Source organism: Cebidichthys violaceus, unplaced genomic scaffold, assembly GCF_023349555.1.
Source record: "Cebidichthys violaceus isolate CVI_PGR_0920_01 unplaced genomic scaffold, fCebVio1.0.p SCAF_131, whole genome shotgun sequence".
Taxonomy (NCBI): domain Eukaryota; kingdom Metazoa; phylum Chordata; class Actinopteri; order Perciformes; family Stichaeidae; genus Cebidichthys; species Cebidichthys violaceus.
In genome coordinates this window covers 66,672-90,184 of record NW_027176298.1, presented here as the reverse complement: position 1 = coordinate 90,184, position 23,513 = coordinate 66,672, and the positions used below count along the sequence as shown (strand labels likewise).

The following is a 23,513-nucleotide window of genomic DNA, read 5'->3' as shown; positions in this document are numbered from 1 at the left end:
AAACTAAAGTCAGACAGACCGCTTTATTTTCATAGGAAGCTAATGTGTCTGTGTCTTGAATTATAAATTGACTTTAGGTGGGAGTGGGGTGGGGAGTTTACAAAAAAGACCTCAACCTGAAAGATTTCAGACATCACTCCCCCCCCCCCCCCACCTCCATTAAGACCCTCTGGATCGTGACCTTCTAACAAATGCCTTGAACCGGGCCAGTCTGGACCCCTGCGGTGGGAAAATGTTCTGAATGGGCAACTGGGTCTGTGGGGGGAATAAAGACTCTTTTCCGGGGGCTGAATTAAAGATGTGTTTAGAGAAGGGGCTTCATGAAGCAAGAGAGATGTTTTAATTCCACTCAGTCAGAGAAGAGCATTGAAATTATTTTAAATGTACAGGATTTGAGGTTGATGCATTTCTTTATCTTTAAGTGGAGACACTGAATAGAGAATAGTGAATAGAGTAAAACATTAACTAATAGATGTCACAATGAAACTTCCCCAGTTGATTTTCTAAAATGTTATGTATGCATATGCAAATTTGGCATTGTCTAATCAAATATAAGCTAATTTGCAAACTTCCCAAGACAATTGTTTTTTTGTTTAGATATGCAAATGAGGCATTATCTAATACTAACATTTGGTGAATTCAAAGGAGATCTGCTGAAGCAAATAGACAAAGAGTGGTAAAATAAACGTCTAAATGTGTATTTGGGATGTTTTCTCTCCCCTAGTCTGAAAAAAAGATGCTATAGAAGCAAAATAACCCAAAAGCTCAAAATTGATCAGTGCATGAAGCAGTGTTGTCGCCTGGGGTTGCTTCAACTTAAATCTTTTGCAAACCGACCTCAGAAATATTTGACCTTTGCAGATATGCACACACGTGTCCATGCCTGTGATATATGTAATCTGATGGGCCACCTAAATACAAGCGTTGATAGCCTCTCCCCCATGCTCCCTGGTTGCTCTTTGGACAGAAAGGCCCTGGGAGAATGTGTGTGTCAAAAGGTTACGCAATCAGCCCACCACACTGAGACAGCACAGACCTCTAGTGTGCTGTGGGGAGTGAGTGTATGTGTGTGTGTGTGTGTGTGTGTGTGTGTGTTGTGTGTGGGGTGTCTGAATGGAATTGGATAAAGGGAGGCAGGGGGGTCTTCAAAGAGGGGCAACTCCGAGGGAAAATCTCACTGCGGGCTGCTCCAAAGATTTCAGTTTGTCAGATCTCCTCCCATCCATGAATGTTATATAGTGAAACCTAAAACGGCAGCAGGCCCGTATTTGGTGGCCCACTCTCTTCTTGTCCAACATTATGAAAGGTGAGTGCCTTTGGTTGTTGATCATGTGATTACATTTGTTTTTGCCAGAGATGGACAATAAGTGAAAGTATTGCTGGTCATGAGACAAAATCGACATATTCATGGACATCTTACATTTGTCTGTCGTTGTTTATTGGCAGTAGAGCTCAGTGAGGGCTGTTGTTTTGAATGAGTTCTGTCTTATTTAGTTTCTTTGAGAAATAAACCCCGGTTTTGTCCAGCTAATGAAAGACATTAGAACATTAGTGACAGGCTCGAGTGCAAAGACTGTGCATCCAGGAATCAAAACTTGGCTTTTGCAACTTAGTTGTTGTAGTCAGCAATTTGTATGCAGCACAGTTGAGATCATGCTGTAATCAGAAAGCATTTCAAATCGGACAGAATGTGTTCTAAGACAAGAGTTGCTTGTATGGAATGTAATTCATCGTCAGTCCTTCATAACTTACTGAGCAGCTGGTGGTGATGATGATGATAGAGAAACGTGCTTATTCATGTGCCTGAATCAGTCCCATGCTCCGGGACACCTGCAGCTGGTTTCTTTCTCCCACTGGCTGGCTACTCCATATCCTTGTGGAAAGCCGTGATCATCACAGTGGAGTACACAATTTTAACAGTTCTGGTTTCCTCTTTCTAAATCTTACTTGCAGCCCTCTTACTGCTTACACCTTGGTGTAGCCCACATAGGGGAGTGCAAAGGTGAGTGGCATGTGGTCGCTTGTGGTGGGCCAGTTGGGCCCACAATGCCGGGGCCGATTTTTTTGTACCTGTCCAACCCTGGAAATAAATGATCTGTCAGAGAACATGAATCTACAGAGTTTTATCATTGTTTTGCCTGCGAAAAGATCTCATTATGCATCTATTTGCGACATGCAACACTTGAAACATTATTATAAGAAAACAGATAACGCTCATAGTCGAACTAATATCTAAAAGAAATATTTGCCATTTTTATATTCAGCTTATGTATTGCTATTGTTATGTGTTCTTTTGCACCAACCAGATATATCTCTCCTAACTTCCACTAATCCCGTGATGCATTATGCAATTATCATGCATAATTATCATATCAGCATTCTTTACACACACACATAGGTAAGGTACATATTTGATTACACGACCTGCCCCACCAACCTGCCACACCGGGAGCGTTTCAGAAGCGGAGCGCTCGCGGGCGACCACTCGCGAAAATCGTGAGATTCCGCGATAATCTGTGTAACAACCACGGCTGTATAAAGAGAACAACAAACACATAAAAGGTTCCTTTACCTGTCCGAAATTGAATTGCTGTTGATTTGTTCATATTTCCTTGTTTTTTAAGAAATTTTTAAGCTTAAATATTTGAATCTTACATTTTTGCGGTGAAAGTAAAATATAAGAAGAAGAAGAGAAGTGTAGAAGAAGAGCAACGACAGAACAAGCATAAACCCGACCCGTGGGCTCTCACACGCCCTCTTCTTTGAGGCAGAGGTACTGTTTGCCTCCCCTCTGCCTCAACTGCCTCCCCTGACCGCACGTCCCTGGGTCTCTACTTATCTCAATGGAGATCACTCACACTGGCTTCTGATTTGTATCAATTCTAAACAAAAATCAGTACAACAAACGGCTCATATTAACAATCAATTTTAAGACTCCTATGTGAAAAGGGTTGCTCTTAATGACAAACCCACATCACTCGACTTTGCAGTTTCCTTCAGCTCTACGTAGCGTTTGAGTGTCTTTCAGCTTATTGTTTTGGTTTCACGGCCCTCAGTTGTACTAAGATCACTCTCAATGCTCTCATCTACCTTCTATCCCGCCACAGCAAAAAGTTAAGTTTTTCAACCATCTCATTTGGTTAGAGCAAGGAACTGGCTGGGGTCAGGTACAAACAACCCGATGTCTGACGAATTCATCAGGGTTAACTTTAATTCTAATTTATTGAGTTGCATTATGGGAAATGTAGGATACATTGAGTTTGACCCATACTAGAGACTAGATGCCAGGATATCTTGGTCTGTGCTGCTTTGATCTTGACCAAAAAATATTTCTCCTTTCAGTCCCCCAACTTTATGGAAGTGTACTGCTAAATCACTGTAGTTACCCTTTAGACTAGGGGCGGGCAATTATTTTTCCCAAGGAGTCACATGAGAAACATGGACTGCTGTGGAGGGGCCGGATCAATAGACTGAACTCAATCCTGCTCAATACTATTCCACCTCTTTAAAAAAATCAGTAAATTGTATTGTTTTGATAAGCGGTGAGTGGTAAGAGTAAATATTCTGATCAGTGGTGGAATATAACTAGCATATTTGCTTAAGTACAAATTCAAGGTACTTTACCTGAGTATTTCCATTTTATACAACTTTGTACTTCCACTCCACTACATCTCAGAGGGAAATATTGTACTTTTTACTCCACGACCTACATTTGTCTGGCAGCTTTAGTTACTAGTTCCTTTGCACATTATCATTTTTTAAACCCTTCCTAACTACCCAAACTGAACAACAGAGTAAAGGAGTTCAAATGAGCTCCACCTGAAACATCTGCAGCAGGAATAATGATACAACATTATCTATATTTAATATCCATATATAATAGTAAAACACTGGCAGGGTTGACTGACTGATGAAAGTTACTTGTTATGGTTTTGGTTGCCTAGAAATATCTTAATCAGCGTTGGGTTGTACTAAGCTTCACCCTCTCGTGTCACTTCTGGTCGCGAAAAGCCAAGATGGCGACGGCCGAACTCAAGCTTTCAAAATAGCAGTTTACAAATCAATGGGTGACGTCACGGTGAATACGTCCACTACTTGTATCCACAGGGAGATGTGCGAAGTGTGCTAAATTTACTTAATTAAGTGGCATAACCTCGGTTGGGGCTGACAACTACAAGTTTGAAAATAAAAATATAGTTATAGTGGAGTACCAGCAAGCTTGATGTTGGAATGTTTAATCTGTATCAGTGCATGCTATTTCAGTCATATGTTTTGTGTGCAAAATCAGTAAAAGATGTCAGATAAATGTTGAATCTAAAAGTAGTTGACAGCTCAGATGGAGGGACAGAGATCTTTCTGTCCAGTTCAGCTCCGGTAAAAGATCCAAAGGCCAAGCTGCCACTGTTTTCTGGTGGAATAAACAAGATACTTTTAAACAAACTCCTCACCTCTGAGTGAGGCTAAATAAGGCTCGAGGCTGCTAGCAGGATAACACATCGGATTTCGTACAAAACTGTCGGAAGCCGACTTGCATTGTGAGCAATGTAGGCACCGGGTTTTGACAAGAAAGAAGAATGCTTGGAATATAAATGACGATTTTGCTCGTTTTGCTGCATCCTTTTTATACTACTTTTTTTAACTCTCCATTGTGCGTCCGACAAGTTCAATGCCAAATCGGCAGAGTAATGTTACAAGGACAAAAGAGAAGACTCAATCGCCAGTAAGTGAGCCACACATTCATCCAATCATTCAATAGGTCACTCTGTCAGTCAGTCACTTGCTCAGTCAGTCCACAGCTTTTCAGAGAGAGGTGAAGTTGGCACTGTTTCCTGGGATAAAGCTCCAATGTGGCTCGATGAGGTAATTCACAGACTTGGCATATATTTTCTCACAGTGTGCCTTTTCTCTCACGTTGTATAAGCATGTATGTATGAAACCTATTTTAGCCCGACTATGCTACTATAAATAATGCCCGAATTTAGTCTCACCTATTAAAAGAACTGTGTTCAAAGTGAGATATTTGGCTTGTGTGTTGGGCTTCCCAGCATCCACAAAGGAACTGTGAAAAAGTAAGGTAAACTGTGATCTGGCTGCAAAGCCTCCTTTGGCTTTTGTTGCACCAAGCCTTCATTCCCACCAAGCGCCTTCTGAAAACAAGGGGCTCTATTTTTACCTCAGGCCACAATTTGGCACAAGTGCTGGAGATTTTGGCTCTGAAAACATGTCCAGCCTCCAACCCCATGCGCACAGCACACACAGAGTCACAGTTGTGCTCCACCTCTGCCCCTTTTGCCAGTGGGAGCACATTCCTAAAAGTGGCTTCACACAAGGCTTCTGGCTAAAGGTGATTTCCATCCCCTGTGTTGTTTTCCGAACTCCCGTGAGACCGGGTCACACAACACGTCACATGTGTTTGTTTGTGTGGAAGTGTGAAGGATAAATGAAGGGAAGGAGGTTTGATGACATGTATTCTTGCAAGTGAATTAGTTTGAGCATGTCTCCTGCAGACTGATGAACCGTTCGTCTGAATTTGGAGTGCAACGGTGATCGTGATGTGTTTGAGAGAGAGAGAGGGGGGAAAGGGTAACAGAGGGGCCGGTGAGAGGCCTGTTAATGCAACCTGACAGGAGTGAGCACAGTCAGTGAGTTGTCTGTTTCCTCCACAGAGCGTAATTCTTTCAGCGGCACTGGACCCTAAACAGGGTCTGGCCAAGGGCTTGACTAACTTCTAGCGTGGTCACGTAACATCAAGCCATTACTGACCTCATCCAACACAGGAAGAGTAGTGACAGATGTTATGTAGTAGCTCAGGTTAACAAAAACAGGCATATTTGGCTCATCACATACACAGTGGGAATTCTCCTTGAGAATTCGCCATGGTCCTGTAATTCTTTCTTCTCCATCCAAGTATACTTACTCTTCCTAAGACCCCCCTTTACACTTGGTCCATTTAAAGCAAACTGTGAAGTCCCTTGAGGACTACTGAGAGATATTTTAAGTTTATTCTGTTTTGCACTGGGAGCCAATGAGGGGATTTAAGCACTGCAGTAATATGCCAATATAGTTTGGTTTTGAGAGTATACATCAAGACTGTCTGCTGCATTTTAGATTTGCTGGCTGGGAATAAGAATCATGGGCAACGGATGAATAAAAAAAATATATATTAATTTGTAAAAAGATGCTCACATAGGCAACAGCGGAAAACTACTTTCTTAAAAGGAAAGCGACATTAACCAACAGCAGTGATAATGGAACTCAAAACACCACATTAGGAATCACACTAGTGGGTCAGACTATTAACACTAGCATACACGTTTGAACGGAGGAGATCAACACACCATCAGCTGGAACGCTGGTACTTGCCCCACAGGATTGTCTGTGTGGATCTCCTGGCCTTTTAACCATCCGGGCACTAATAGGTGGTTGAGTCCAGCGGCGTCCGCTCACAAGCTGCAGCTGCTAGGAACAGGTTTACCACCTGATTGGACACTGGGGGTGGGATAGAAAAAGAGCAGAGAGACAACACGGCACGTAACTCCCCCTCCCATAAGACCAAACCTCAGTTTGGCCACAACAAACCCCCATTATTACACCATACATGAATTTACATGAAAACACAAAAATAAATCTCATCCACGGGACAGAGCATCAGCCACCACATCGTCTGCCCCCTTTCTTGTTCTTTATTTCGATATTAAACCCCTGCACCAGCAGGGCCCAACGCATCAACCACTGGTTAAGGTTGTACATCTGGGCCAGGAAGTCAAGAGGGTTGTGATCGGTGTACACAGTCACCGGCGATGAACTGGAGCCCACATACACTTTAAAATGCTGAAGGGAGAGAAGCATGGCCAGCGCCTCCTTCTCAATGGTGGAGTAGTTCAGCAGGTGGTGCTTGAACTTCACAGAGAAGTAGCACACAGGATGGCACATCTCCCTCACCCTCTTGCAACAGCACAGCACCGGCTCCAGAAGCACTAGCATCAACTTCAAGTTTAAAGGGAAGCGAGAAGTTAGGAGCAGACAACACTGGAGAACTACAAAGGAGAAACTTAGAGGCAATGAATGCATGACAACACTCAAAGGTGGCACCGGAATGGACACTGGGGCGACAGAGCGGAGAGAGACCATAACTATATCGTTTTCCCAGGATGAAATCCACACCATCAACAGGAAAACATGAGCGGACGGCCAAAGTCAACGTACGTCTGGTTGTGAGCCTTCTGAAGGCTTCGGAAACGCTGTCTGGAAGCCTCTGGCAGTAACTCATATACTCTCCGAATGGCACCTTTAACCTTCTTGTAAACCAGGCTATCTTCCACAGAAAGTGAAGAGCAACCTTCCTAGGCTTTACCTACCAACTTACATTGAAGAAGTATGGCCCACACATCTTCTGGCCAACGCAAAGCAGCAGCGATGCACTAAAACGCACCGAAATACGACTCTACCTCAGACTCACAAAACACAGGGACCAAAGAAATTACTGACATCGAATGCAGCAGTAGAACTTGCCGTTACATGTGGACCTGCAGAGGAGCCCGAATGCAGTTCTGACTCACGCATCCTAAAACCAGTTTCTGCCTCCAACTTACGCAACTATAACAGCGAGACACACCTTAAATCGAGCATGTAACCTTGAGCCAGGAGATAACTCCACAACAAATGGATCAAACTTGAGCAATGTCGCTCTGCACTGCCGGAGTGAAACTAACAGGCTGCTGCTCAGTCGACTCCCACACCGGAGGATCAGAGCTCCCATCACCCGAAGATACCGCTGCCACGGCCGTGGCCTTTAAGCCAGTAGACTCTACCTGTGCCGGTAAGCTGAGAACACCCTTGCTGCACAAACTATTAAGAAAAATTGCTTTGAGATCCACTTTTTCTTCCAGATTTGTTTTGTTGTTTACTGTTCGCTATCTTTGTCAAGATCAATGATTCAGATCAAAAGAGTTCTGACTGACATAATGCAAACTAAAGAATCAATCTGATTCTTAATGGTGTGATTTTCAGTTTTGAAAATGAGTTTGACCCCAACGCTGGTTCTAGTTGACTATCAGCAAATTTCAATTAGTCACCGAGAGGCTAAGTAGAGGAGACCTGACTTGTGGACGCACTGGCTGTAAATTATATATGGATCCAGTGGCTTAGTTTTGGGTGTTTATTTGTGAACGACAAACAAACAGCAACGTCAAACAATGACAATAAAAATTTAAATAACGTGAAAATATCGTGTTAAAAGCAGCCAACAAAAAATAAGGCTCCCTCTCTCACCCCCTCTCCTTCCATTCCTTCAACCAGACCAACATCACCGAACAGCTGATAACCCCATGGTGGCCATCCCCAACACCACGTGACTCAATTACCGGAAGTGTACCGGAAGTGACGAAAAAGGGTGGCCTGGCTCCTACACTGGTGGTGTAAAAACAATCTTTTATTGCCACAAGGATGAGAATGTGAGACTAATGGCTGCGGACAATGGGAATCCAGGGTCCGCAGGGAAGAATTGGAGATGGCAGAGCTGAAGCAGATGATGAGGCATAGCTGGCAGACAAATAGTGAACCTGAGACAGAGAAAAAAAACTAAACAAGTTAGAGCACAAGAAAACACTATGGAATGTGTAGGCTATACCACTGACGTATAGAGACAACTACCTAGTGAGGAGTTGTTGGAGAGCCTGGAGTAAACATACTGCATGTGGGAGAGCTGATGCAAAGTAGGTGCTCTTGATGAGATGGTGAGTGTGATGAGCAGAGCCGGGAGCCAGGCCAATGAGAAAGGGAAGACCGGGCTGCGTACCAAATTGCAAACTTATTCTTTGTACTTTTAGTACATACTGCGTCTGCTCGTGTAAAGAACGAACTGTTGCATGCAGTATGCATTCAATATGGAGATGCTACTTTGTCAGAACATTCCACCTTGAACTTTTTTCCTCATTTATATGCTGAAAGGATTGTGGATCAGAACAGCCAGAAAAGCATGCTGGCTTGAATACTATGAAATGCTACTGGATTCAGTAGGACATCTAGGCATTTTTTTTTTGCATACTGCGTTTGCAGTATTATGATTTGAGACACACTAAATCTTTCCTGGGGAACATAGAAACTCAAGGAAACACTAGGGAAAATACCTACACCGTAACATTTTCCTTACATTTGCCATATTGTGATATAATTCTCCATGTGACATCATCACCAGCGATCAGATAAAGAAGATACTGGTTGACGTTAACCAATTAACACTGAGCTGTAGAACATGTTCTTCGACAAAGGACTTGCCATTGAAAAACAAAGCAATTAGATATGCGTCTCAGGATATATGAGATGATGATGTCTTTTGTGTTATTTCTTCTTAATATTTTTTGTTTTCTCTACCCTTTGGTCAAACAGGGGACACGGAGAACATGTCCAAAATGGAGCCCTCCAATGGGCACAGCAGGCCCCTGGACATTGTGCCCAGTACAGAGGAGAAGATGACAGACCGGGGTCAGTGGGGCAACAAGATCGAGTTTGTTCTGTCAGTGGCTGGAGAAATTATTGGCCTGGGAAATGTCTGGCGTTTCCCCTACCTTTGCTATAAGAACGGAGGAGGTGAGTGCTAGAATTTATATTCTCTGGCCTGTCCAACAAAAAAAGCTTTTACATTTAAACATCAGGGTTATTCCACAACAGAGACACACAGAAATTCCATCTTTGAGTTTGTTTGCAAGTGCGTCGCAGGCAGCAAAATTCAGCTTCTGAGAGGTGATGGCTTTGAATTAGTTTAGCAGGAGATAATATGCGGGTTAATACGTAATCTATTCCAAAGAGTTCCATTGATCAAAGAGGGGCCATGGTTCACTGAAAAAGAGCCAGTGGTTGCCAATTAGCTGATGTTTGAGAGATCAGTGACGAAGAATAAAATCTGGTAAACAATATAATCTTCTATCTTTATTATCCCACAGGAAGTAAAATCGTTTGATTCTCTAGATGGACAATATCTGATTTATTCTACCAACATGATATCTGCATGACTTTGTATCATGACCATAGAAGGTTTTAAATTCCAACAATTTGCAGTGGCCTCTCCTACCCTACATTGCTTGGGAGCACATTGGTGGGTTAACTGTTCCTTTTAATCTGTGTGCGTATACAGGTGCCTTCTTCATCCCATACCTTATCTTCCTGTTTGCTTGTGGGATCCCGGTCTTCTTCCTGGAGACGTCTCTGGGTCAGTACACCAGTGAGGGAGGCATCACTTGCTGGAGGAAAATCTGCCCCTTGTTTGAAGGTAATCTAACTATTTTTTTAAGAAATATAAATTAGTGGATGTTAAAAACACTCTACAGCACCAAGAGTGGATCAAACTCTTCAGCCTAGAACTTTAAGTGTCTCCCAATGTCATTGCATGCGTCTTATTCTGAAACAATGAAAAACAATGAGTTGCTTGTGTTCCAAATGGGATACATGCGAAGATTTAAGAGAACAAACCAGTGACATATTCAAAATAGGAGTAACCATGTGGGATGACAGGGGCATTTCTCTTTGTTTATGAGCATATATCTTTTTGCATTATATGTATGACTTTCTGTGTCTGCACAATTGTCGAGTCAGGCGTACAATCATGTGTTGGAAGAAGAGTTCAACCAAAAAAATGTAGCCTGGTGCAATTTAAGCTGCGTCTAATTTACTGTACTCTGATGCAGTCTAAAAGGCAGCAGCGGTGACCTAAAGATGGGTATAATCAAGCTGTTTACAAGGTTAAACTGTGCCTCTGTCTATAATAAATGGATCTATCAGGGAGCTCTTGTCAAAGTAATTTCTGTGAGTCATTTGAGAGAAACTACAGTAATTACGTTCACGTGATTACTGATTAATTTGTATTAGTGGCGTTCTCAGACTACTGTCAAATGCAACACTGTGCTCACAGTGAATGCAGGTTGGCTAGTTAAAATGGCTTTAAATTTCCCCTTTTTCCCCAAAAACATTTACAGTTCAGTCATAAACTTGATGTTTTTGTTCCAGGAGTGGGTTATGCCACCCAGGTGATTGCTGGCCTGCTTAACATCTACTACATCGTTGTGTTGGCCTGGGCTATCTTCTATCTGTCCAACTGCTTCACCTGGGATCTGCCCTGGGCCTCCTGCAACAACACCTGGAACACAGGTGAGCCACAGGACCAAATGCCAAAAAACAATGTGTGCTTCTGCTAGACATCTATACTCTTGTGTGTATTCATTAATCAGGTGTAGCCAGGTCTCCATCATGTCATGCTTGTGGAGATCTGAATAAAACATTTTAGCTACATGTGGACGGCAACAGGAGTCGGTCCAACACATTTGGCTGGACTAAAATATCTCAACTATTTGAATTGCCATGAAATTGTAAACAAACATTCATGGTCTACAGAGGATTGCGACTTTGGGGATTCGTTGTCTTTTCTTATTGCACCATTATGAAGTTGACATTTTGGAGTTTGAGTAAAATGTCGTGACAACTATTATATGAATTGCTGTGACGTTTAATTCCTCCTCAGGATGAATTGTAATAACTTTGGTGATTGCAAAACAGGTTAACGTTTTAATTTGTCCAATACTTTATTGGTTTATGATGAAATACTGTAAGAAAACTACTCCCATTAACTCCAGTAGAACTTTGTGAAGTGCTAATTAGCACATGTTAGAATGTTAACACCAAGCACTTAGATGCTAAATATGTAACACGCTGCATCTGCATGTTTGCATTGAAGAACTATGGCTATTGAACTTTTAGTTTTTTCTATTTCAAAACAATTAAAAATATTTTTTTTTTTCGGGTGTTCCCTTTCAACATTTCATTCATTTACAGTTGCATTTTATCTTGAGGTAGTGAATGTTCCTGCACCATTTCACTTCTCCATCTCAGTGGTGGCATTGTTTCACTTGCCTGTGTGTAACTTGGATACCTCAGAGAAAGCTTGGATTTCTTCACTGGATTGAATGTCTTTCTGTCTTTTCTTTCATTCAAGATTCTTGTATGGCATTTCAGAGGGGGAATAGCTCCATCAATCACCATGAGAACACCACCTCTCCTGTCATTGAGTTCTGGGAGTAAGTGCCTTTTTGTTTGGCCTTATCCTCAAATGGCCTTATAGGTGCCAACAAGCTCGCCAAATATTCAACTTGAATCTTGTTTTCCATCCATTTAAAAACATGTGTGATTGTTGGACCGGATACAACTTTTGCTACTGGTTCTGAAACTTTTAGCTCCAAGCTCTTTTGAATTTTTTATAGACTCTTAGCTTCCAGATAAAAATATTTTGTTTGTCTTATTTGTGTGCGATCCCCAGGCGAAGAGTGCTGAGAATTTCCTCAGGCATTGATCACATTGGCTCTCTGAATGGGGACCTGGTTATCTGTCTGGCCGTTGCGTGGGTCATTTGCTACTTCTGCATCTGGAAGGGCGTCAAGTCTACTGGCAAGGTGACACCTCTCCCCCACTCATGACAGACAAATATTCACTCAACACTATAAAAAGAGAATATTGGAAGATAGTTTTCTGGAGCATTCCTTATTTAAAACACTTGTTTTGCTCTGATTTCCTTCAATATGTGCTCGCTGTGTGGTTAGGTCCTTCCCAACACTTGCAGGAAGTGTTGCATTGTTTACAGAAGCAGATGGAATAAAACTTGCATGAACTGGGCAGCTAGACACAAAAAGTGTTAATGCATATAGATTGCCACCTGAACCTCAAACCTCATCGACTGAAACTCTAGAACACCAAACATACGTTAAGTAACATAAGTTGTGCAGAACCCTTTGAGACATTGTCACAGATTTTACAAGATATAACATTTCACGTTTTAGCCTAAACACTCAATTGGAGAAGGAAGAACGTCTCGTTGTTATAAGTCTTGTAAATGTATCTCTGATTAAGAATTGCTGCTATTCCCCTGCAGGTGGTTTACTTCACAGCCACCTTCCCTTACGTTATGCTGGTGGTCCTGCTGATCCGAGGGGTCACCCTGCCAGGAGCTTCCACTGGAATCCACTACTACCTCTACCCCGACCTGCAACGGCTGTCTGACCCACAGGTATGCTGCAAATTAGGGCTGCACAATTAATCTAATTTTAATGCTACATATCAAATCAAGCACTTCCTCAACTAACAGTCAGCAAACCACCAGGGGGAGAACGAGATAGGATGTGTCATGCGCGCACCCTGCAGCAGCAGCCTCAAAAAAAGTTCTGTCTGCAGTCGACTCCGGTATTAGTAGAAGAGTAGAGAGACAGACAACAGAACAGAGAGCAGACGGTCACGGGTGTCGTGTGAAAGGTAAATCAAGTGTCAGGAGCAGAAGGCGAGGAGCTAGTCCCTCGAAAAGGATCATCGTCCGTTGTCTGGAAGTTTTTTGGATTTAGGGCAAGTGATGTTAACCAAGAACAAATCATGTGCACAGAGTGCGTTAGAGTTGTGTCTGCGCCGCATAGCAATACAACTAACTTGTTCAACCACCTGAAAAATCACCACAAACCACAGTACAACGAATGCATTAAGGCCAAAGCTAACGTTACCTCACTGAATCTCCGTCCATGTCCAATGTCAACCCAAAAAACCATAACAGCATCCTTGCATAGCGCGACAGCGTATCCATCCACCTCCCAAAGACACACTGAAATAACGGATGCAATCGCATTTCATTTGGCCACAGACATGTGTCCAATAAATACTGTGAGCAATGAAGGCTTCAGAAAAATGGTCAAGACACTAGACAAGAGATATGTGATCCCCTCGCGCAATTATTTCTCCAAACAGGCATTACCTTCACTGTATGAAAAACATCGGGGAGGGAAATACAAAGGGATGTCACAGCTGTCGAGTATTTTGCAACTACGACTGACCTATGGTCAAGCAGAACAATGGAAGTGGAAGCATTGTTCTTGTTCATTTAAACGTGAAAGTGCAATAAAAAGATGTTGTCCCTAAAATGAATGAATAATCGTGATAAATAATCGTGATCTCAATATTGATCAAAATAATTGTGATTATGATTTTGCCCATAATCGTGCAGCCCTACTGCAAATGCATTTGCTGTCAGATGTGAACATTCACAGAAATTAAAACACGGACACATGCAGACTCAACTGTAAGACACTATGATGTCATCTCTACCAGCATGTTAATATTGTTAATTTTTTGTAATAATATTAAAACTGGTACAGTGTTGCCTGGGATATCCAGCCCTACAGATTAATTACACACACGTGCTGAAGTGATAATACTCACTCACAGATATTTTCAGCACATTTTTAAGAACTTGTTATTAAAAGTGTTTGCCAAACCAACACATCCTCCTAGCTCCCTGAAGCTTATGCCATCTCTGCGATTTTATTGAGAAATTAAACGATAACTTCTGCTCACCTAGCAAAACAGTGGCAGCAGGATGATGGAGATACGGAGGCTGAGGCTGAGCAGTGACCTAAAAGTTGCTGGTTAAATATGTGGAGGATGTTGCTATAAATTGGAATAATGGTGATTAGTTGTGCACAAGTTTGGCAGTTTAGGCATTGAAAGCTTTTGATTTAGCACATATTCCACAGCATTTGAGTTGGCATTTATTTGTTTGAAAGTGTGTTTCCATCTTGTCTAGATGCGATTGATCAGAAAAGTTACACTGTCAATAAATAGCTTGCATACAAATCTTGTCTTTGGTGTCCAACACATTTTGCATCCATCCACTCAGATGACCGTCTGTGGCAATAACGTCACATTACTTCCTGCTTTTGCTACTTCCTGCTTTTGCACTGAACCCAAACATAACTTTAAAGGTGTGCTCATTTCCTGGTTGATATTTGTATTTCGGGTTTCTACTAGGAACATGATTACATGCTTTAGTGCAGAGGTCTTCAACAGGGGGTCCGCGACCCCTTGGGGGTCCGCGGAGGTACTGCAGGGGGTCTGCAAAATCTTTGGTTGCTTAGACAATTTTTCTTTTTTTTTTTTCACAAATTTAAATGTCTTTAAATACACATTAACATGAATCCAACGAATGGATAAATGGAGGCAGAAGATGTTATCTTTCAGTCACAAATGCACACATTCATCGACACACAGGAGCTCTCTCAAGCTGGGCACCGGTTCACTCACAGCGCGGGACTAGCCTGGACCTTTCCCTCCAAGCCTCCTGCACACAAAGAGGAGGACCCGCCCCTATCACGAGGCCGCATGTTACATGCTGGCTCTGTCAGGTTCCCCGTGATTGACCGAGAGCCTATTCAGTCCCCAGCTGACTAAGATCCCAGACACAAGGACGCACGATTTTCGAGCAGAGGCCTAAAAAATAAGGTTAGGGTTCAAGAGGTTTTAAAGGCACAGTTTCTGAATACAACTGTGTATTTCCCAATGTTTGAGCATTTCCATACTTTATAACACCTAGAAATGCTTTATAATAAAAAAGTCTCAAGGGGACAGTGTCATTTCATGGTTCTAGCAGGACTTATTCACCGCTGAAGGAAAGAGTGAATAGGGAATGGTGCAGGGATTCCACAATTTCTTCTGTCCTTCCCGTTAGATTGCAACCAGTGTGAAAATAAAAAAGGGGCCCTCTTAAATCCCTCTCAGGGCTCTAGGGATGAATACGAGCCCAGTGTGTGCAGAGCCTGACAAGCTAGGCTGGTGGAGTCGGTGCCTTGGGAATACCTGCCTTTGTGTAGTGTTGTGTCCAGAGCTTGTGTTGTTGGTTTGATCCCCAGTCAATCAGATCTTCAGCGCTGGCTGCCAGCTATCTAAAACACGCCCGAGTGCCCTGGAAGCACTTTACCAGAATTGCAAGTATAAAGACAAACCTCATTTGAATTTTGAAGTGCGAGTGAGTTTGCAAAGAGAGGGTGGAAAAGTGCTGCACTTTATGCCTCGGAGAGACAGGGGTGCATAAATAGGCTTTGCTGAGTGGGTGAGGTCAGGATGGAGGAGTTGAATGGGTGATTTTCGGGATTTAATAGATGCATTGAGTGTTAAATTGTTTTTAAAAAGTGATCAGATTGTGTAAGTGGAGATAACTCTTTCATTATGAGTACATGGGAGGCTGTGTGAGGATGGCAGTCTCCGACATTTGACATAGTAATATTTTGGTGCTGAATATCTTTTTATATTGCTAATGAAATGCTGCTTGTCAATACGTAGACTGGTGAGATACATCTTCCACACTGCAGAGTGACCCAAGTCTTCTAGGAGTGTTAGCCATACAGCTCTTTGTATTGGTAATCGGTTGAAAATATGCAGGCAAGAACGATACAGAAAATGTGGTAACTGGTTATACTTTGTGTTCGTTGTCATGATCAGCCGACGGTTGTGTTTGAACTCCATACTGTGATTATTCTGCATGTGACAGCTGCCAGCTCAGTTATATAGTAAACTTGTATTATTGGTCCTATTCTGTCCAGGTATGGATGGATGCTGGAACTCAGATCTTCTTCTCCTATGCCATCTGCCTGGGTTGCCTCACCGCCCTGGGAAGCTACAACAAATACAACAACAACTGCTACAAGTGAGGACTGACATGATGATGCACTAGGCATCAACTGCACAACACTACCTTTCTAATCTGTCTTAAATTACAGTAAAATGCAACCTGTTGTTCAACATCACACTACCATAGTTGTTGACATTGTATCTTTATAGAATAGGAATCAAATCTGAAGTAGACTATATTGGGTTTTCTCAACACACACAGTTCCTAATCATTACATTCCCCTCTCTGTGTTATTTTTAGGGATTGCCTGTCCCTTTGTTTCCTGAACAGTGGTACCAGTTTTATTGCAGGATTTGCCATCTTCTCCATCCTGGGCTTCATGTCCTACGAGCAGAACGTGCCCATCTCGGAAGTGGCTGAATCTGGTTGGTTTGTTCTCTACTGCCATTATTATTGTATCAATACATATCATTGATACATTCCTTTTCCTTCTGTCATTTGACACATTTTTACCAACAAGTTTTCTTTCATACTAATTTTATGAATTTACTTTTCCTTACTATATATGTTCATAACTGTTTCCAGACACTTGTTTACATTGGGAGGTTCAAATTTTTTCCAACCTCTTATCTGAGTGCTGTCATTCTCAGAATCCCAAAAAGATAAAATTGCTCCTTTTTGGATGTGTTCCCAGGAGTGTACTGTGTTTGTAACCCTGCTTTCCTGAATATCAGTTATAGTGTATCTCTTATGAATATCTATTATGTATAGAATATCCGACCAGTGGGTTTGCATTGATTTTACACATGAAGAAATATTTTCTTTTTTTAACAGTGTTGTTAGGTATGCTGTCCTTGCGGAGACTACCTGAAACATGTTCTTCTATTTCTGCTGAATTACTTTGGTTTAATCATTTTATAATTATGACTTAATATGAGTCAGAACAGATGTATGCAAAGCTCCCGCTTGAATTAATGATTTCCTTCAGCCTCTCAATGGTTTTAATGTTATTGTTTTTACAGCATGCACGTGAGCGAGGGTGACCAATAAGGGTAACTTTGATGAGAAAATTACATTTAAACTCTATCCGACTCAGGTCCAGGTTTGGCCTTCATAGCCTATCCTCGGGCTGTGTCCATGATGCCTTTCTCCCCTCTATGGGCCTGCTGCTTCTTCATCATGGTTGCCTTTCTGGGACTGGACAGTCAAGTGAGACCAACATATGCATCACACACACATACACAACAGAGATGACAGAGAAAGAGAAATTTCAGTATCACACGCGCGCGCGCACGCACACACACACACACACACACACACACACACACACACACACACACACACACACACACACACACACACACACACACACACACACACACACACACACAGTTGTTAAGAAGCACCATGGATTATTTATCAAGCGTATACGTGAACAGATCCGCTGAAAATGTTTTGTTTGCTTGTTAGTTTTTTGGATAGCTCAGCAGCACACATGCACAAACAATCATGCATACACTCTTATATGCAAATGTCTCATAGTTCTTTCTTTGATCAGTTTGTGTGTGTGGAGAGCCTGGTGACAGCCATGGTGGACATGTATCCCTCCACTTTCCGGCGCAAAAACCGCAGGGAGCTCTTCATCCTGGCGGTGGCTGTGGTGTCCTTCCTCTTGGGGCTCATCATGCTGACAGAGGTTGGTCTCAGTGACCTCACTTCATGATGTTTTTACAGATTAAGAGAAGGAGGGTATCTACACCCCTGGTTTATGTGCAAAATCTTTTCACTCCTTTTTCAACATAACTTTGAACTCATATTGACGATACCCAACAATCAGCTATAGGAATATAAAGAGCTACTACCTCTTAATTATACTCTGCAGAATTGTCTTCAAGTATACAAAATGAATAAGTGGCTTTAAATAATGTCAAATTTGAGTTTTTCCTCATAATTTGACAGCCTGGAGGTTTTCTTTTGCTAGTTATAGGGTTATAAACCCAGGTCTGTCTCCACAGGGCGGCATGTACATCTTCCAGCTCTTTGACTACTATGCAGCCAGTGGGATGTGCCTGCTCTTCGTGGCTGTTTTTGAGACTGTTTGCATCGCTTGGGTTTATGGTGAGTTTTGTTAGGCAGGCTATTTGGGAAGGCATGAAGGAGGTATTTATTAAGACAAAGGCTTTATTCTCACAAGGCACTATTCATCCCAGTGCACACTGCCCCCTACATTCAGCCAATCACTAAGAATTAACACATTCCAGCCAAAGAGTGTTTCGAGTCTTAGTTGGTATATTTAGGGAATAAAGTCAGTAATATGAAACTAGCCTATTAAAGCAGTCGTCATCGTTCTGTCAATCAATGCTATTATGAATGTGTTTCTTTTGTCAACAGTCTTGACACACATTATTGATATGTTTCCACTGCATTTTCCCTCATCTCTCCCTGATTACAGGTGCCGACCGTTTCTATGATAACATAGAGGACATGATTGGCTACCGCCCCAGCCCAATCCTCAAATACTGCTGGCTGTACTTCACCCCTGCAACATGCTTGGTGGGTCTCACATTCATTGTCAACATGCACGCTTTCACACTGTACTCTCCTGAAACAAGAACAGTGAAAATACAATGATAATTTTTTATGGTTAAGGTTAAAGGTTTTTATCAAGTTTTGACTTTAAGTATTTACTTGTTTTTCAAATATCAGGTACGTCGTATAGGCAACGTCCATCAATACAGAATCATGAAATATCTTTGTCTGTTTTAGGGAACCTTTGCTTTTGCCTTGATCAAGTACTCACCTCTGAAGTACAACAATGAATACGTATACCCATGGTGGGGCAATGGGATAGGCTGGATCCTGGCCCTGTCCTCCATGCTGTGTATTCCTCTCTGGATAGCAGTGAAACTGTGCTACACCCCGGGAACATTGAGAGAGGTAAGTTTTACCAAAAAAAATAAGTGTACGTGGCACCAGAGCACCCTACGCCGAAGGTCGATGATCGATTTTGTTATCGTATCATTGGATATGAGGCCGTATGTTTTGGACACTCGGGTGAAGAGAGGGGCGGAGCTGTCAACTGATCACCATCTGGTTGTGAGTTGGGTCAGAGGGTGGGAGAAAACTCTGGACAGACCTGGTAAGACCAAACGGGTAGTGCGGGCAAACTGGGAACGTCTGGAGGAGGCCCCTGTCCGGGAGATCTTCAACTCACACCTCCGGCAGAGCTTTTCTAGCAGGGTGTGGGAGGAGTTCGGAGTAGCCATGGAGAAGGACTTTCGGTCAGCACCAAGGTGTTTCTGGAAAACCATCCGGAACCTCAGGAGGGGCAAACGGGGAAACATCCAAGCTGTATACAGTAAGGATGGAACTCTGTTGACTTCAACTGAGGGGGTAATCGGGCAGTGGAAGGAGCATTTTGAGGAACTCCTGAATCCGACTAATACGCCCTCTATTGTAGAGGCAGAGCTGGAGGCTGATGGGGGAGCATCATCAATTTCCCTGGTGGAAGTCACTGAGGTAGTCAAACAACTCCACAGTGCCAAAGCCCCAGGGATTGATGAGATCCGTCCAGAAATGCTGAAGGCACTGGATGTGGAGGGGCTGTCTTGGATGACACGTCTTTTCAACATTGTGTGGAGGTCTGGGACGGTGCCTAGGGAGTGGCAGACCGGGGTGGTGGTTCCCCTGTTCAAAAAGGGGGACCAGAGGGTGTGTGCCAATTACCGCGGTATCACACTACTCAGCCTCCCTGGTAAAGTCTACTCCAAGGTGCTGGAAAGGAGGGTTTGGCCGATAGTCGAACCTCGGATTGAAGAGGAACAATGCGGATTCCGTCCTGGCCGTGGAGCAACGGACCAGCTCTTCATTCTCGCAAGGATCCTGGAGGGGGCTTGGGAATACGCCCATCCGGTCTACATGTGTTTTGTGGACCTAGAGAAGGCGTATGACCGGGTCCCCCGGGAGATACTGTGGGAGGTGCTGCGCGAGTATGGGGTGAGGGGGCCACTTCTGGGGGCCATCCAATCCCTGTACGCCAAAAGCGAGAGCTTTGTCCGGGTCCTCGGCAGTAAGTCGGACACATTTCCAGTGAGGGTTGGCCTCCGCCAGGGCTGCGCTTTGTCACCAATCCTGTTTGTGGTATTCATGGACAGGATATTGAGGCGTAGTCGTGGGGAAGAGTGTTTACAGTTCGGTGGGCTGAGGATTGCATTGCTGCTGTTTGCAGATGATGTGGTCCTGATGTCTTCATCGGGCTGTGACCTACTGCATCGGTTCGCAGCCGAGTGTGAAGTGGTTGGGATGAGGATCAGCACCTCTAAATCTGAGGCCATGGTTCTCAGCAGGAAACCGGTGGATTGCCCACTCCGGGTAGGGAATGAGTCCTTATCCCAAGTGAAGGAGTTCAAGTACCTCGGGGTCTTGTTCGCGAGTGAGGGAACAATGGAACGTGAGATTGGCCGTAGAATCGGAGCAACTGGGGCGGTATTGCAGTCGCTCTACCGCACCGCTGCGACGAAAAGAGAGCTGAGCCGCAAGGCAAAGCTCTCTATCTACCGGGCAATCTTTGTTCCTACCCTCACCTATGGTCATGTGGACTGGGTCATGACCGAAAGAATTAGATTGCGGGTACAAGCGGCCGAAATGGGTTTCCTCAGGAGGGTGGCTGGCATCTCCCTTAGAGATAGGGTGAGAAGTTCGGTCATCCGTGAGGGACTCGGAGTAGAGTCGCTGCTCCTTTGCGTGGAAAGGAGCCAGTTGAGGTGCTTCGGGCATCTGGTAAGGATGCCACCTGGGCGCCACCCTAGGGAGGTGTTCCAGGCACGACCAGCTGGGAGGAGACCCCGAGGGAGGCCCAGGACCAGATGGAGGGACTATATCTCCAAACTGGCCTGGGAGCGTCTCGGGATCCCCCAGTCAGCGCTGGCTGATGTGGCACCGGTAAAGGGAAGTTTGGGGTCCCCTGCTGGAGCTGTTGCCCCCGCGACCCGATCCCGGATAAGCGGTTGAAGATGAGATGAGACTGTGTCGATATTGTGTTTAGACCAAGTTACACTATACTCCAAAGGGTTGAAAAAGTGTAAGTATGCTGACAAGTTGTTAAAGTTATGTATTGCTTTTTAAAAAAGCCTAAAAATAACAGTTATCTTAGATTTTTTAAATTCATAAGGGGCATTATTGTGATCTACTGGGTAAGGTGTTGACAAAATATTCGCAGTGTTTTCTGTTTTTGTGCTGTCATGTGTTGCATTACTGATCTTGAATAATCTCTGAGCTAATGTCACAGACTAGATAATTGATTTTGGTTCTTTAAATTGTTCAAAATTTTTTCAAAATGTTATCAAAATTATTTGAAAATAGTCATCAATTTCTCAAACAATGCATCGATGACCTACTGTAGCAAGTTTTCCTCCAATGAATTTTTCGTTCACAGCGCCTCGTTATCTTGACCACACCTTCCCCCGATTTACCGAAGACAAAGCAGGAACAGGAGAAGCTGCTGGCCGTCTTTGCGGCCGACGGCGACAGCCTCCATCAGAAGTCACCTCCCTCTAAGGACGGCTACTTCCCCGTTGGTGAAAAGGAGTCTCACTGCTAGAGAGCTTGAGGGTTGGAATCAGAGCTCCGGCCCCATTCCAACTCCCTCCGCAATACCTCACCAGACAAGGTGGCGAAACAGGCACGGTGCAGACTTTAGGAGTCACCCGACCTGTAACTGCTTATCTGCTGCTTTCTGAGCTTTCTCTTAAGTACACTGCCTTCAGTATGACGGCATCAGGATTGCTACTTAGAGAGTTACATCTGTTGGTTACCATCTCATTTGCCAGTGGCAGAGTCACATATACACTTGAAACAAAAATGTGGCCATTGTTGTAACACAGTGGCTAGGAATTTACTTTTGATCGTGTATGCTTTCTAAGGAAGCATTTTTCTTTTCTCTTATGGACATCTCTAATGTTCAGTGAGTATGACATGACATTCCAGTTTATAGATTCTAACAGCTATCTGATGCGGACGGAGCACAAGAGGTGTCACATGAATAAAAGCTGTGCGTTTGAATGCAAAGCGTAATTCCATCAATCGATCCAAGTTATCATCTCAGGATGTACGATTTTCTAAAGAACACAAATCATACAAAACCATACTAATAACCAATGCTTCACAATTCAATAATTGATTTTTAATGTATATTTAGCTGAACTGACCACAACTCGGCTCAAGTAAGCTTTGCTCTTTCTTTTCAGATTAATGTTATAATGCTCATTTAATCAATGTGTATTTCTTTTGCTGAACATTGCAGAGTGGCATGAATATGTCACATGCTTTTGTTCTGTGTTCTGATTATTGACATGATTTTAATTTAGTTGGGTTTTGCCTTATTTCTAATGCATTGAAATGTATGGAATTAAAATGTTAAGTGCCTGAAGGAGACAGTTGTGCCATTTAGATAATATGAGCAGGGCAGGCTAGTTGATCTCTCTTTCTGCTGTATAATAATGAACTTCAGCATGGGTTTCTTTACATGTTTGAATGTATATATGGTCCGTTATTGCTGATAGGGAATACTTTTACAACTTTTAACTTTTTTATGCTAAAATTATTTTTTATGGCTGAATAAAAAATACTTTCATTTAAAATGTGTATGCGTGTTTGTATACGTTCATGATTGTGGGGCATTAAACAGTAATGTAAAATAGTAAAATACATTGTCTTTTGGGCAGTTGCAGTTTACATGATTAACACAAACTAGTCTATTTCTTTGATCCTTAATTTCGTTAGAAAACAAGTATTTTGAAAATATGACAAGTGTTAAGCGTTGCTAAATTTGCGTAATGTATGTTCCATAATTAGATTTTAACATTGTGAGTGATCTTGTTAAAATATGTGTAACTGTAATCTAGAAAAGACAATGTAGTATATATAACATGCTATATACAGTTGTGGTCAAAAGTTTACATACACTTGTAAAGAACATAATGTCATGGCTCTCTTGAGTTTCCAGTTATTTCTACAACTCTGATTTTTCTCTGATAGAGTGATTGGAACAGATACTTCTTTGTCACAAAAAACATTCATGAAGTTTGGT

At 42.8% G+C, this 23,513-nt stretch overlaps 1 protein-coding gene across 3 annotated transcripts; it reads left to right on the top strand.

Annotated features, from left to right (window-relative positions):
• The first annotated feature begins 1,004 nt into the window (after window positions 1-1,004).
• On the top strand, window positions 1,005-23,058 carry LOC137870656 (sodium- and chloride-dependent GABA transporter 2-like). 3 transcript variants are annotated; one of them, XM_068708052.1, is made up of 16 exons: window positions 7,733-7,819; window positions 8,299-8,735; window positions 9,388-9,588; window positions 10,133-10,267; window positions 11,002-11,142; window positions 11,984-12,065; window positions 12,305-12,437; window positions 12,914-13,048; window positions 16,398-16,501; window positions 16,727-16,851; window positions 17,523-17,635; window positions 17,985-18,122; window positions 18,442-18,544; window positions 18,879-18,979; window positions 19,193-19,363; window positions 21,861-23,058. In XM_068708052.1, the coding sequence occupies exons 3-16, from the start codon at window positions 9,402-9,404 to the stop codon at window positions 22,023-22,025; spliced, it is 1,833 nt and encodes a 610-aa protein (XP_068564153.1). In that variant the 5' UTR covers window positions 7,733-7,819; window positions 8,299-8,735; window positions 9,388-9,401; the 3' UTR covers window positions 22,026-23,058. The 3 variants fall into 3 exon arrangements, with proteins under 3 accessions (XP_068564152.1, XP_068564151.1, XP_068564153.1); XM_068708051.1 differs by lacking the exons at window positions 7,733-7,819; window positions 8,299-8,735 and adding an exon at window positions 1,005-1,306; XM_068708050.1 differs by lacking the exon at window positions 8,299-8,735 and having other exon boundaries at window positions 7,579-7,819.
• The last annotated feature ends 455 nt before the right edge of the window (window positions 23,059-23,513 follow it).

What these genes read in the sequence shown, in the direction of transcription:
- LOC137870656 (XM_068708050.1), top strand. Translation starts at nt 7,681, where the DNA reads ATGTCGCTCTGCACTGCCGGAGTGAAACTAACAGGCTGCTGCTCAGTC. An exon ending in TACAACAACAACTGCTACAA is followed by an intron (nt 16,502 to 16,726) that starts GTGAGGACTGAC and finishes TGTTATTTTTAG; the next exon opens with GGATTGCCTGTCCCTTTGTT. An exon ending in TCACCCCTGCAACATGCTTG is followed by an intron (nt 18,980 to 19,192) that starts GTGGGTCTCACA and finishes TGTCTGTTTTAG; the next exon opens with GGAACCTTTGCTTTTGCCTT.